Here is a 12,743-nt window from a genome sequence, read left to right as displayed (position 1 = left end):
AATGCACGGAGAACCCACCTTGTGCCCCTGCACGGTCAGGAGCAGCTTCAGGGAGGCAGAAGAACACAGCAGTTTCGGACCCAGCGGTGTGTCATCACGGCCGGAGCTGTGCACGCCTGCAGGTGCACAGCTCCCGGCATGCAGGTGGTGGGTACAAAATCACCTACTGCAGGGATGGGCTAAGATGCTTTATGGGATGAGAGGGAGACTCAACATTTTATATCTTTCCTTAACACGGATAAATGGTTTTTCTGACAATACCATTTATGGATGCTCCAGAACTCTCAATTGGTCCTTCTTAATAGAGCCAAGCACAATGCAGTTTCTAAAATTCATTTTCAGCCCTCTTTGATATTCCAGAGCTTTCACCTGCCCTTTGATTTTTCTCATTTGCTTCCAGAAGCCCAGTGCTCTAGATTACCATAGGACTCCTAGGGGACAGGGCCCAGCAAATGGTGTTCCTGAAGACCAGTCCTCATGGCCCATACTCGGCAGGTTTTTAGAACCTTTGTTTTCATTGAAGTGTACCTTTTTGGGCCCTATCCTCCAACAGCTTTGCTGGCTTAGCAGCTTGCACCTTCACAGCCAGTGCAGCGAAAGGTGAACATGGTGAAGGGGAATGGTGGCTAACTGTTCCCCTCACCTCATTCATTCAGTGGCATCAGCTAGCTCTTGAAAGAGCAAGGTGGAGTGTATCTGCTCGGGAAACGTTAGCTGTTATTGCTACTGCCCTTTCTGACCCTCATCATCTCCTCAACTTTCTTTTCAAATACCTTGTTTAAAAACTTGTCTTTTATTTCTCACTTCAAATGACAGAAATAAAAGTACTTGACTAGTAGTAGTTTGTGTGATAAATATCCATACTTCTTTCGCATTTTAGAGCCAATCTGTGAATCACATTTAAGCTGGCTTCTCGAAACAATTTCCAGCACATTCCACTTGCAGTCAGATGAAGTGGCAATTTTCTTAAAATATGGAGCAGTTTGGTGCTGGGCAGAACATGTATTCAGGCTCATAAACATAAACATTTTTTATGTAGCATTTAAATATGAACTATGCAACTCCAAAATGCTACAAAAATATAAACAAAATAATTTCAGGAATAAAGAAATATAGCTAAAGAAAAATTGAGAGGAAGCCAAAAAGAAAAAAAAAAAAAAAGGAGCCAAGTTTTCTTTGATGCAAGAAAGTTGATCATGGGCAAAAATTTGTTTTTATAAATTTCTTTAGGGAAAGAATGTAGCACACTCTAGAAAGTGTTTCACATTACATATCAAGCAACTTGGGTATTTACTTCTTATTCTGACCTTTTTCTAGCAGCCCCAGCCCAAGGCCAGCACCGAGCCTTTCTTCAGCGATGACAACCATATAGCGATGCTGAGTGAGAATGTGCTGGTGGAGCTGAAGCTCTGTTTTGCTGAAGGAAGGAGGCCTGTAGAGTATGGCCCTTCTGTCATGGCTGCCAAAGTGTGTCTCTATTGATTTCTCCATCTAAAAAAAACAAAACAAAACAAAACAAAAACAAGAAAGAAAGGAGACATAAAAATTCAAGAGGAGGAAGTAGCACACTGTCCTTGAAGGACATCATTAATGCAAATCAAGGGCCATTCCAAAAGTTATCCTGTCAGTTTTTCTCTGGAAATGAAAGACAGACTCTCTGAAAGGCTGGCAAGGACAAAGGCGACCTCATATGCAAGAACTGAAGGTGAACTGAATTTTTCTCACTATTACAGAGATGAAAATTTTAGGCCATTAAAATATAGAGGTCCTAGAGGAATACTATCACATAGAAATACAGAGCTCAACTCTAGCTGAAAATATAAATTAATACCAATGCCTTTCATCTGCATTGTGCTTGTATAAAATATTTGCAGATGCATTATCTTCTAACAGTGCTTTTTAGGTAAACACAGGAGAGGAAACCGACTCAGAAAGGATGGATTTTGTGCTAGCAGGACATGCTCAGGAATGGGGAGAGCTGAGAAGCAAGCTCCAAGCTCTTTGGAGATACATAATGCTGCTCAATCATGATGCAGCAAAATTGGAATACACCTCAGTATGGCAGGGTGGCTCCCTGTCCGCGAAGAAGAGTATCATAATTCCAGGTTCTTCCTTCCATAGTTTATTGCTCCTCCAAATAAATTCTTTCTCACACCGATGTTTGAAATTCCACTAACAAAAGGAATTTTCCAATTGACAAGTAGAAAGAATGCTGATATTTGAGTTCATTATACGGTATAATAGCCGACATTGGGTATTTTCCTGAAAACTTGAGATTAAACCTTAATAAAGTAGACATTTTTTTGTTACCAAGAGTGATGAGAAAGGATGGGGGTTAGAGCAAAAACTGGGAGGCCAAAGAGAGGAGACAAAGGAGTTGGGGGAGGATGATGAGGGAAAAGAGATAAAAAAATGAAACCGGGAATCCAAATAATTTACAGGGGTACCTCTGAATCAAACTGTCCACTTTATAGATCTAAAATATATGGACCATGTCTTTTCACTACTTAAATTTCTTCATTACTTCCCATTACTGATAGAATCTATTCCAAATCTTCATCAAAGAACACAAGGCCATTCAAACTTAAACCCTGTCTTTCTTCTCTGGTCATACCACAATCTTAATTATTCCCATTCCTGATCCCACCCTGTTCTTTCATACACATCCCCCTGTGCCTTCTACCTAAAATTCCTTCTTCTCTCTCTCCGTTCGTCCATCTGACTAGCTCCAAATCAAACATCACCTCTTTTGGAAAGTTTTCATTGAAATACACCCTTCCATTAGCACTTATGAAAGGAAGTGTGCATCTCTCCCTGATGTGAGCTCCTTAACAGGCAGTACACATGTACACATAGTACATGTTTAATAAATGAAGATATCTACAAAATTAATGAGCCACAGTGCTCTATCAAGATCTTTGAAGATATGGGTGGAAAGAAAGAAGAAACAGATTTCGATTATAAACCCTCTGAGGTCAGGAACCATATCCTAGTTTTCATTGCATACAAATTATTGCCATCTGTAAATGAATAGACAAAGCAGAGTGCCGTGCAGGAGAACACAAACTCTGGAGAGACTGCTGGCTTTGAATCCTCTGGTTCCACCAGCACTCTTTGTGTGACCTTGGACAATACCTTCCTCCTATGGGTGCAGTGAGGACTAAAGAGTTACTATCTGTGAATGGCTTAGAACTGTGCCTGGTATATGGGAAATACTACATATGTGGGTTTTTTTTTTTTTTAAGATTTTATTTATTTGAGAGAAGAGAGAGGGAAAACACAGAGGGAGAGTGAGAGGGAGAAGCAGACTCCCTGCAGAGCAGAAAGCCTGGCGTGGGGCTCGATCCCAGGACCCTAAGATCATGACCTGAGCCGAAGGCAGATGCCTAACTGACTGAGCCACCCAGGCGCCCCTATATATGGGTTTTTAAAATAATAATATAAAGAGCAAAGAGTCAGAAAACTCTTTCTGAGTCTAAGCTCTGCCTGGCACATGGTAACATAGGCATTTAATATGTGTGTGATGGATTTAATAGAAAGGAATAGAACACTAGCTAATCACACCTCCCCTGTGTGGCACTTTGGGCAAACATGATTAATTACATCTTTTCCCTTGTTAAAGGATACTGTGTTTTATTGATAATGAAATGATTGATTGATTGATTGTTAAGGAAACTTTTTAAACTCAAAAATTTAACTGCAGACTGGGACATGATTTCCCAGCCAATATCATTGTTTGTCACAGTAAACTTATAAGAAAGAGCCTTTGAAGTAAAAAACAGGTTGAGCCTCTGTACACAGGACTTAGAGGGACTAGCAGCCCACAGGAGGCCAAAATAAACAAACATGCATCTAGGTGCAAGGGAAGACAGATGCTTCCAAATATATCAGTGTCACTCAGGCGAAATGCACAGTGCCAGAATTCCCTTCTCACATTCTTTTCTTTCGTAATCACAGGATGCTCCTCTCTATTACAGCTGGCTCAAGTAGAGCAGTGATTTCACATGAGGACAGTGTATTTTCAAACTTTACGTTATTATTATTTTGAAAGACACATCCCTCCTCCACCCAACCCTCCCCCCACCCCCCACCGGCCAGTAGCTCTTACCAGAGTGTCTTACATAGAGCATACTGTAAATAAAGTAAAATTACTGGCCATATTTTCTAATGACCTTTACAACATAGACTGACGTTTTAACTTGCATCTCAGACTACAGGAATAATGGGAAGTGAGCTTGTCGGTCAAATTATGTTGTATTATCCTGTAATACAAACTGCTCCTGTCCTTGTCATATTTATAACACACTGTATCAGCAAAATGGCCCAAGACCAAGGGGAAAGAACACTTTTAACTGGTCCAACAACAGGTGCACACACTGCATATGTGAAATAAAATCTACGTGAATAATTATGTCAACCGCACCAATAAATGTGGGATTATCAAATGCTAGAAGCAGCACTTTGGGAAATGAGAGCTCTTGATTACTCCTACAATTCTAAAGATATATTTTTAGTGGAAGAATTTAACCTGGCCATTACTACAACAACTTAACTTGAGACTCACAGCCCTGAAGAGAAGCCCTTTGGAATGAATGAGTGTTACTGGATGTTAACATTCTGAACTCCCAAGTCACTTCTCTCTCTCCCTTCTTCTAGAAAGAGCTGAAAAATTGTCCCTCAGAAATCACTTTGCAGACTATATGAAAGTTATGTTAATTTTTAAAAAGATTTATTGATTTATTTGAGAGGGGGGAAGGGGCAGAGCGAGAGGGAGAAAGAGTCTTAAGCAGACTCCATGCTCGTCATAGAGCCCAACATGGGGCTCGATCTCTCGACCTGGAGATCATGACCCTGAGATCACAACCTGAGCAGAAATAAAGAGTAGGACACTTAACTGACTTTACCACCCAGGTGCCCCTATGAAAGTTATTTTAAAACTGAACACTTTTGGGGAGCCTGGGTGGCACAGTCAGTTAAGCATTCGACTCTTGATTTCAGCTCAGGTCATGATTTCAGGGTTGTGATCTCTGGGTCATGAGATGGAGCCCCGCATCGGGGCTCCATGCACAGCCGGGAGTCTGTTTAAGATTCTCTTGCTGTCCCTCCCCTTCTCCCCTCCACCCCGCATTTGCACTCTCACACTCTCTCTCTCAAATAAATAAATCTTAAAAATCTGGACACTTACTATTTTTATTGGAAAGACTTCAAAATCTGAAACTTTTATACCACATTAGATAAAGCAAAAGACAGAATGTTGTAATAAACAACCTGAAGTGTTAGAAGCAGCAATGTGGACGAAGAACAGAGGAAGACCAGGGATCCAAAATCTGGATTTGAATTCTGACTCTGCCACTTTCTTGCTTCATCCACAGGGGAGAGTTGTTTTATCTCTCTACATCAGAGTTTTCTCATATGTATAGCTGAAGTAACAAATTCTACCTCATGAAGTTGTATGGGGAATTAAATTAGTTTGCTATATGAAAGTGTCCAACAAAGTGTTCCATCAATAAATGATATCAATTATTAATAAAATTGAATAATAATATATTGTAACTCTGATTTTCCATTAAAAATTCTATAAGCATTAGGGGGCGCCTGGGTGGTGCAATCAGTTCAGCATCTGACTCTTGGTTTCAGCTCAGGCCCTGATCTCAGGGTTTTAAGATCGAGCCCTGCGTTGGACTCCATGCTCAGCATGGAGTCTTCCTGGGACTCTCTCTCCCTCACCCGCTGCCCCTCCTCCCTGCACTCTCTCTCTCTAAATAAATATTAAAAAAAAAAAAAAAGAATTCTATAAGCTTTACAATTACTACAGTTTGGCCTCTGTCATAAAAAGCATTTCTGCAATAAACTATATGTTTCCATATATCTTGATACATGTTTTTCTCTATATGACTCATCACCTTTTTTTTAAAGATTTTATTTATTTATTTGAGAGAGAGAGAGAGAGCACACGAGGAGGGGGGTGGGGCAGAGGGAGAGGGAGAAGCAGACTCCCCACTTGAGCAGGGAGCTTGACACAGGACTCAATTCCAGGACCCTGGGATCGTGACCTGAGCCAAAGGCAGATGCTTAACCAACTGAGCCACCCAGGCACCCAACTCATCAACTTTTAATGCAAACATATAATTTATTTATTATGTTTATTGTCTGTCTCCCCACACCATAAAAGGGGGTAAATGAAACCATATATTTTGTCTATTTTGTTCACTTTTCTTTCCCCAACCTAAGACTACTACTGGGCACATAAGGGGCACATAATATATAGTCTTTGAATGGAGGAATACAAACATCTTTTTTTCAACATGTATAAGTCTTGGCTATAAATAGAAAGTGGTGAACATTTGTATTAAGAAACTTATTTCAGTAGAATTTCAAATAGTAGCAAGAATGACAAAAATAAGATTAAATGTTTGAGCAAAGTAATGAATTTGCAGTAGAAAAATCAAATAAAGAGCTATATTATAAAATTTTATTTCTCAGTTACTTACAGTATTAAAAAATCTTCAACCAAGACTTACCACAAAAGCAGGAACTATAGCTCTTTAAAATATAGTAAGGATGAAAAATAAAACTTGGATTTTTTTTCACATGACAGAGAAATGTTTTCTAGATTTATTAAAGTAGCCATGTATTTATGACACATTTTGATGCTCAAATACAAATCATATAGTAGACCTTGGATGTGTGTTATATATAACTAAAAGTCAAATTGCCTTGCTGGTCTAGATCTTTGACATTTTAGAAATATTGTTGAGTCTATCATAGTGAATTATGTTTTAATTTTTCCATTATAAGAATAAAATAGGATTTTTTTTTTTTTTTACCCAGTGGTGAAATCTGTACTTACTTTAGAGAATTCAAGAAATAACATGGAGTTTTCTCAGAAGCATATGCTACACATTTTCCACTTAAAAATTTTTTGTAATTACAGGACAGTTTAGGAACCCTGGATATGCAAGCAGAGCCTCATGACAACGTTCCTCACCCAAAGGAATCTTTAGTTAACCTCTGCCTTTATCTCACAACTGATTAAACTGGATCTCAAGCCCATCATGGAAGGAACACATACTTCTCAGACCTACTCCATGACGATGAGCACCTTCTGATTGCACTCCCAAACTGCACCTTGGGGATACTGTAACCCATGAACAACCAATGAAAGGCAAGTTTGCTCATCTGTGCCTCTATGTAAGTTTTAAACAATAATAGAAAAACAAAAACGATAAAATTTCAATACAAAAAATGTATTCCCAATACAGCTTTGATGAAATGGTACCCACTTAAATAGCTATTCCCCAAATCCATCACCACCTATTTCTCAATCTATCTTTCCCTTTGGCACTCTTCACAACTTATAGTTATATATTACTTGTTTAATATCTGCCTTTTACACAAATTTGTATGTTTCATGAAAGCCTAGATGTGTCTGCTTCAGTCATTGTACTTATAGCTTACGATCAGGTTCTAAGTAAGAGGGAATGGATGAATGAATGAGCAAATGAGTGAATGCATGGATGCAAAGTATGAGTTCATTATCTGTAAACATGTGTTTATTTTACTATCTGGTGGAAACATCAACTAGAAAAATCTCAGTGAAAGCTTCGATATTTGCATCTCAAGCCATAAAATATCTATGACTTTTTCATCCCTAATGACTCTCTCCTGCTCTTCGCTACAACCACCCACTCCAACGACTACATCTTGGACTTTGTGGTCCCCAAAACACCCCCACCTCTGAAATTATGAAAGGAGATACTCCATTCTCTGATAGGATTCATTTATTTCCATCTTTTCTCATTTATTCCCAACACATCAGTGTTGGGAATGCCAACTTTCTCCTAGCTCTTTTTTACCTCCTTTCTCTGCAGTTCAGATTCCATGGCCCAACACTCTAATAACTCCCTACCCAGTATATTAAATTCCCTTGTTCCACTCCACTTGCATCACTCACACGGTAGAGCTTCAAGCAAGTAAGAGCTGGGCACACAGTGGTTGAAAAGACAGACACGTCCCTGGCCCCACAGAGCTGACAGCCCATCAAGGAAAGCAGATGTAAACAACTAGTTATAATAAATTACGACATGCCAGGAAAATCGGGAGGATTAGAGTGCTGCAGAAACTGAGACCCAGAGATCTCAGTAGCCTGCCTGTCCTGCACCTGGGCTGGGTTGTTGAGAGCTCTGAAGAAAAGTGCCTGGATGGACAGATTCTGGTTGGCAAAACCAGTTCAATCTTCGGGGTCCCCAGACCATCCAGCTATACTTCCCTGGTCAATTCTCTCTCACACATTCTCCATAGTGACTAATTTTCCCATTCTCCAGCTACCTTCTTATTTCTATAGATAATGGCCTCCCACTCACAGAGGTAATTAGCACTATTAGAAGGAAACACACTGGGTTAAATAGCCTCTGTTTTGGCAAACCCATAGCCTATCAGCACAACTAACATTTCCCCTTTTCTGCTGACTTCCATAGAAGAAACCTGTCCTCTTCTCATCCACGGCTAATCACTCTGTTTATTCTCTGGATTCTATATCCCCCTTTCTTCCAGGCAACAAACCTCCTTCCAATTTCTACCCTCAAATCCCTGAGAACTTAATCCATCTTTTCTCCTTCGCCTGGATCCTTCATATCCCCTCCCCCTTGGCTCTTTCGCAATATTTATTCATTCACTCACTTACCTCTTTAATATTTTTGAACACTTTCTATATGACAGGCATGGTGCTAGGCTCTGAGCAATGTAACAGTGAAGAACCTGACAAAGCTCTATCCCTCACTGAGCTCACTTTTTAGTGGGCGGAGCAATAAACAGTGAATGAAATCTAATGCAAGGTAAGTCCCTGCAGAGATAAAATCTCTGGTGTGGGTAAAGTGTTAAAGAACAACCCTGGAGCTCTTTTAGATGCTGTTACTTGTATGTGTTATGAACGTTGCTTGTGAAAGAAAATGAGAGAAGAGAGAACATTCTTAGAGGGAGGGAAAAGGTGGGCAGAGAAATTAAAAGAGGAAGTTCTTGAAGGTCAGCACCATAGGTACTTTCTACTGTGAATGGTAAATATGCTCACGGACGCAATAAGAAATAACTGGCAATGAGGAGAAAAGTGAAGGTAATACAACATTACTCATTATCTTTTTAAGTAGCTAGTTGGAAACCAAAACCTCATGAGTAGTAGAGAATTTAAAAGTTGACAATTTTATGCTGGGCTTTCTACCTAGGGACAACCTCAATGAACTTCAATTCCTTTTACTAAAAGCCATAGCAGGGGAGAGACAAAGGAGGAAAACTGGGAGGGTGTTTTCTTGTTTTATTTTGTTTTCTGGATGGATGGGCATCCTGAGAGAAGTCTAGAAGGCCAGACTTTTACTTCCTAAATCACAAGATTTCCTAAGAACTATAGGCCATCACTCCCATAATACAGAAAAGTTTTTTAAAAAATGGAAGTACTCCATGACCTGGGCAATCACGCTGTAAGAGAGACAAGAGACCTGTCCTAAGAAGACAGCTAATCACATCAGGGGAGCATCAGAAGTGCACTGGGAGGAAAGGGACAGTAAGTACTGCACTGTGGAGCCTGGTTTGGGGTAGAAAGAGCAAGGAGAAGCAGCAAGAGCACAGTCAAATCACAATGTGTGTTACTAAGAGAGAGGTGAGATACCTTCCAGAAGAAAGGATTTGCCATGAAGGTGTTAAGTAAGCAGAGAGAGAGGCTATAAGCCTGACATATTAGAAGAAGAGTGGGAACAAAAGAGGAAAATGGAAGAGAAGAGCAGGACAGACCCTGATCTGACCATCCTAAGCTAGAAAATACTGAATGATAAATAACATCATATTGCCTTAATCCACTGGAACATCTGCAATACTGAGACTTCAGGGATATATATAATGATTTTTGTTGATCAGTAAAGACTTCCCACCACATCTCTAAAATCTGAAGGTTGACCCTGAGAATTCCTAGGTTGTCTGAATGTTTGACGCCCAGTCTCCTCACTCACAACCTGGAACAACACCGTGCCTTTCTAAACGGGGCACACAGTGTAGAGCTTGTGTGGTTGGGGGCAGGAGGAGAAACTAGTGGAGGGCAAGTGGAAAGACAGAAGAGAGAAGGCAGACTGAAGAGCTTCTCGCTCTTCAGACTCCAGAGAATGCACAGGCATGCCGGCTGCGGCTGGAAGTGAGTTTGCCGCTCACTCCTTCCCCAGGCTGACCCTCACATGTAGCAGGAATCTTGGAGACAGAGTGAAATTAGAAATGAAACCAAGAAGACAAGAACAGTGATGTCTCCTCGAGCCCGTGTCCAGTGTCTCCTCCCGAGATGTTTCCCCTTCATGCCTTGCAGCTGTAGTTGGCTAGCAAATTCTCCCCCACTGACGGCTCAGCCATTTCAGGCAACGTGGAGGAACTCTGAGTCCCCTTTCTGCTCCTCCCACTTTCTCTTTTTTCTCTTTCTTATCTGTTTTGGAAGTCATAAGAAGCATCTTTTTCAGCCCCCTCTGGAGGCTTTTCCTCCAACTAATTCAAGGCTCCCCCTTGGTGGAGGCGCCACCCACGATGCACAGCTGTGGGTCTTCAGTTTACTGTTTGCTGTAACTTTACAGACATAACAAAGACCCAGCTGAGGTTACAAAAACACAGAGATGGCCGGGAGATGGTGCTCAGGATAGCGTCCTTGGAGATATCTTTAAGCATAAGATAAAGCTTTAAATGAGATCTGGAGAGAACGAAGGTTGCTTTTTCTTTGGGCACATTCGATTTTGCTTCCTATTTTGGATCAAATAAAAACCACTCCCAACTGTTCTTCCTTTGTCTCTTCTCCTTCCTTCTGCTTTCCTGTCTCTATACTCTTCCCACTTCTCAGTCTCCCCTTAATCAGACAAGCACATAGAGTTTAAGAGAAGGAAGTTACTTTCTTCCCAACCCTCAAGCCCTGATCATGTCTGCAGGTTTTAGAGTAAATATTCTCTAGCCCCCTGAATCTTACCACGGTGTCAGCAGCAGTTGAAGGACATCCGTAATGAAGAAAATATAAAATCGACAATCCACAATTGTGAAACACCAAGCAGAAAACAACGGGAGACCTTGTTCTTTTGAAAAATGTTAAAATAACAGCAAATCTCTCTCCCCCCCCCACCCCCGTGCCCAAACAACGAGTTAATTCAGCAATTCAGTCTTAAAATAGCAAGTTCCTACAAAAGCAACGTAACAGACAGGAAGGAGCACTGGGGTCATTACAGCAGTACAGATACCTAAGCATCATATAATCTACCAAACATTTTTATAGATGCCAGAGACTCTGAATCTCAGTTTGAGTCTTTGCCAGCCAACTCCCCAAGGCCTTCTAAATCCTTGATTTACCCTCTACTTCCCACCCTCCATTCATTATCTGCTGATGCCACGTAAGCTCTACTTGATGTACTTCAATTTCCTCATCTGCAAATAAGCACCAGCCTTCCATCTTCTCTTTTTTTTTTTTTTTAAGATTTTATTTATTTGAGAGAGAGCACATGAGAGGGGGGAGGGTCAGAGGGAGAAGCAGGCTCCCTGCCGAGCAGGGAGCCCGATGCGGGACTCGATCCCGGGACTCCAGGATCATGACCTGAGCCGAAGGCAGTCGCTTAACCAACTGAGCCACCCAGGCGCCCGCCTTCCATCTTCTCATGCTAGTGTAAGGATCAAAGGAGATTCGGTGAAGATAAAAAGCAGTTGAAAATATATAGCCCCCATAAAGTAAGATGCATTAAATATCTCTTAAAGAAGTTATTGCATAAAAGAACCTCTTGACAAATTAAAATATTTTAAATTGTTAAAAGATAAACTGAGGCATATTTAACATTTTGAGTTCATTTGAGCAAAAATCCATTCCAATCTGGCAACGCCAAACCCGAAGTGGTTAGGTGTGCTCCGCCCATAGGAGCCAGGGGGAAGACTTATACAGAGAAAGTGTGGAAGCAAAGAATGGAAATTATTTGATTGGCTACAGCTTGTTTTTTTGTGACTGGTTGTCGTTAGCATTTTGAGTTCCTAAGCTTGAGGCATTTACAGGCTTAGGTCGCCAGGGCGTCAGAGCTACATCAGTCTTAGGGCCTCTTTGTGTAATGAATTTAACAAAAAAAAACCTTAAACATTCCAATCATGTGATTTCACAGGGGTTCTGTCAAATTACAAGTGGAATAGGATAAGGTGGTGCTTATATATTAGGGGCATTAACACATTTAAAAATAATCGATCATCATTTCTACTATTCTTTTACAAAAACAGAATGTTAGAGCAAATGTATCATTAAAAAATACAGCCATTGATGCCATATATAAAATGGACATACTTTTTAGATTTGGGTGCTAGATAAAAATTAGGCAGTAATGTTAATTGTATAACTAAATATGATTTAATTTTATACTTTGTTAGAACACTCTATAAATAAATTCACAATAAGGATATAAAAAGTTCTTTAGCCCGTTACATTCCCTCTTTATGGCTTAGAAGATAATGGTCGCCATTGTCTAGTTTTAGGATCTTCCCTAGCATTCACCTATTAAATTCCTGAGCTCCTCATTTGCATTCTTCATTTCCTTCTTCATTCTCCCCGCCCCGCCCCCCTCCCTGCTACAAGGCTTGCTGCTAACCCGCCCAGCACCCTCCAGAGCCCAGTTTATGATCTCGACAGTCCTCCTAGCCCTGCAGTCCTCGCTGCATTTCAACACAGCACACATACGGGCCCCAGGCTTCCGCAGCAGGCAATCACA

General features: G+C 40.7%; 1 protein-coding gene across 4 annotated transcripts in view; it reads right to left on the bottom strand.

The window, feature by feature from the left end:
* CPED1 (cadherin like and PC-esterase domain containing 1) overlaps positions 1–12,743 on the bottom strand; it is a 269,600-nt gene that overhangs the window by 240,468 nt on the left and 16,389 nt on the right. For 3 of the 4 annotated variants that reach the window (XR_004682084.1, XM_035020998.1, XM_035020996.1), the window contains exon 2: positions 1,308–1,491. The exons of the other annotated variant lie outside the window; for it this stretch is intronic. Coding sequence is in view for 2 of the 3 variants with exons in the window: in XM_035020998.1 (XP_034876889.1) it covers positions 1,308–1,491 (184 nt within the window). In the remaining variant the exon portion in view is untranslated. The remainder of the gene's footprint in view (positions 1–1,307; positions 1,492–12,743) is intronic. 4 annotated transcript variants of the gene reach the window in all.

Source organism: Mirounga leonina, unplaced genomic scaffold, assembly GCF_011800145.1.
Source record: "Mirounga leonina isolate KUSES-001 unplaced genomic scaffold, KU_Mleo_1.0 Mir_174, whole genome shotgun sequence".
In the NCBI taxonomy this organism is placed as follows: Eukaryota; Metazoa; Chordata; class Mammalia; order Carnivora; family Phocidae; genus Mirounga; species Mirounga leonina.
Note: the sequence above shows the minus strand (reverse complement) of the source record. Positions and strands in the feature narration are given on the sequence as shown.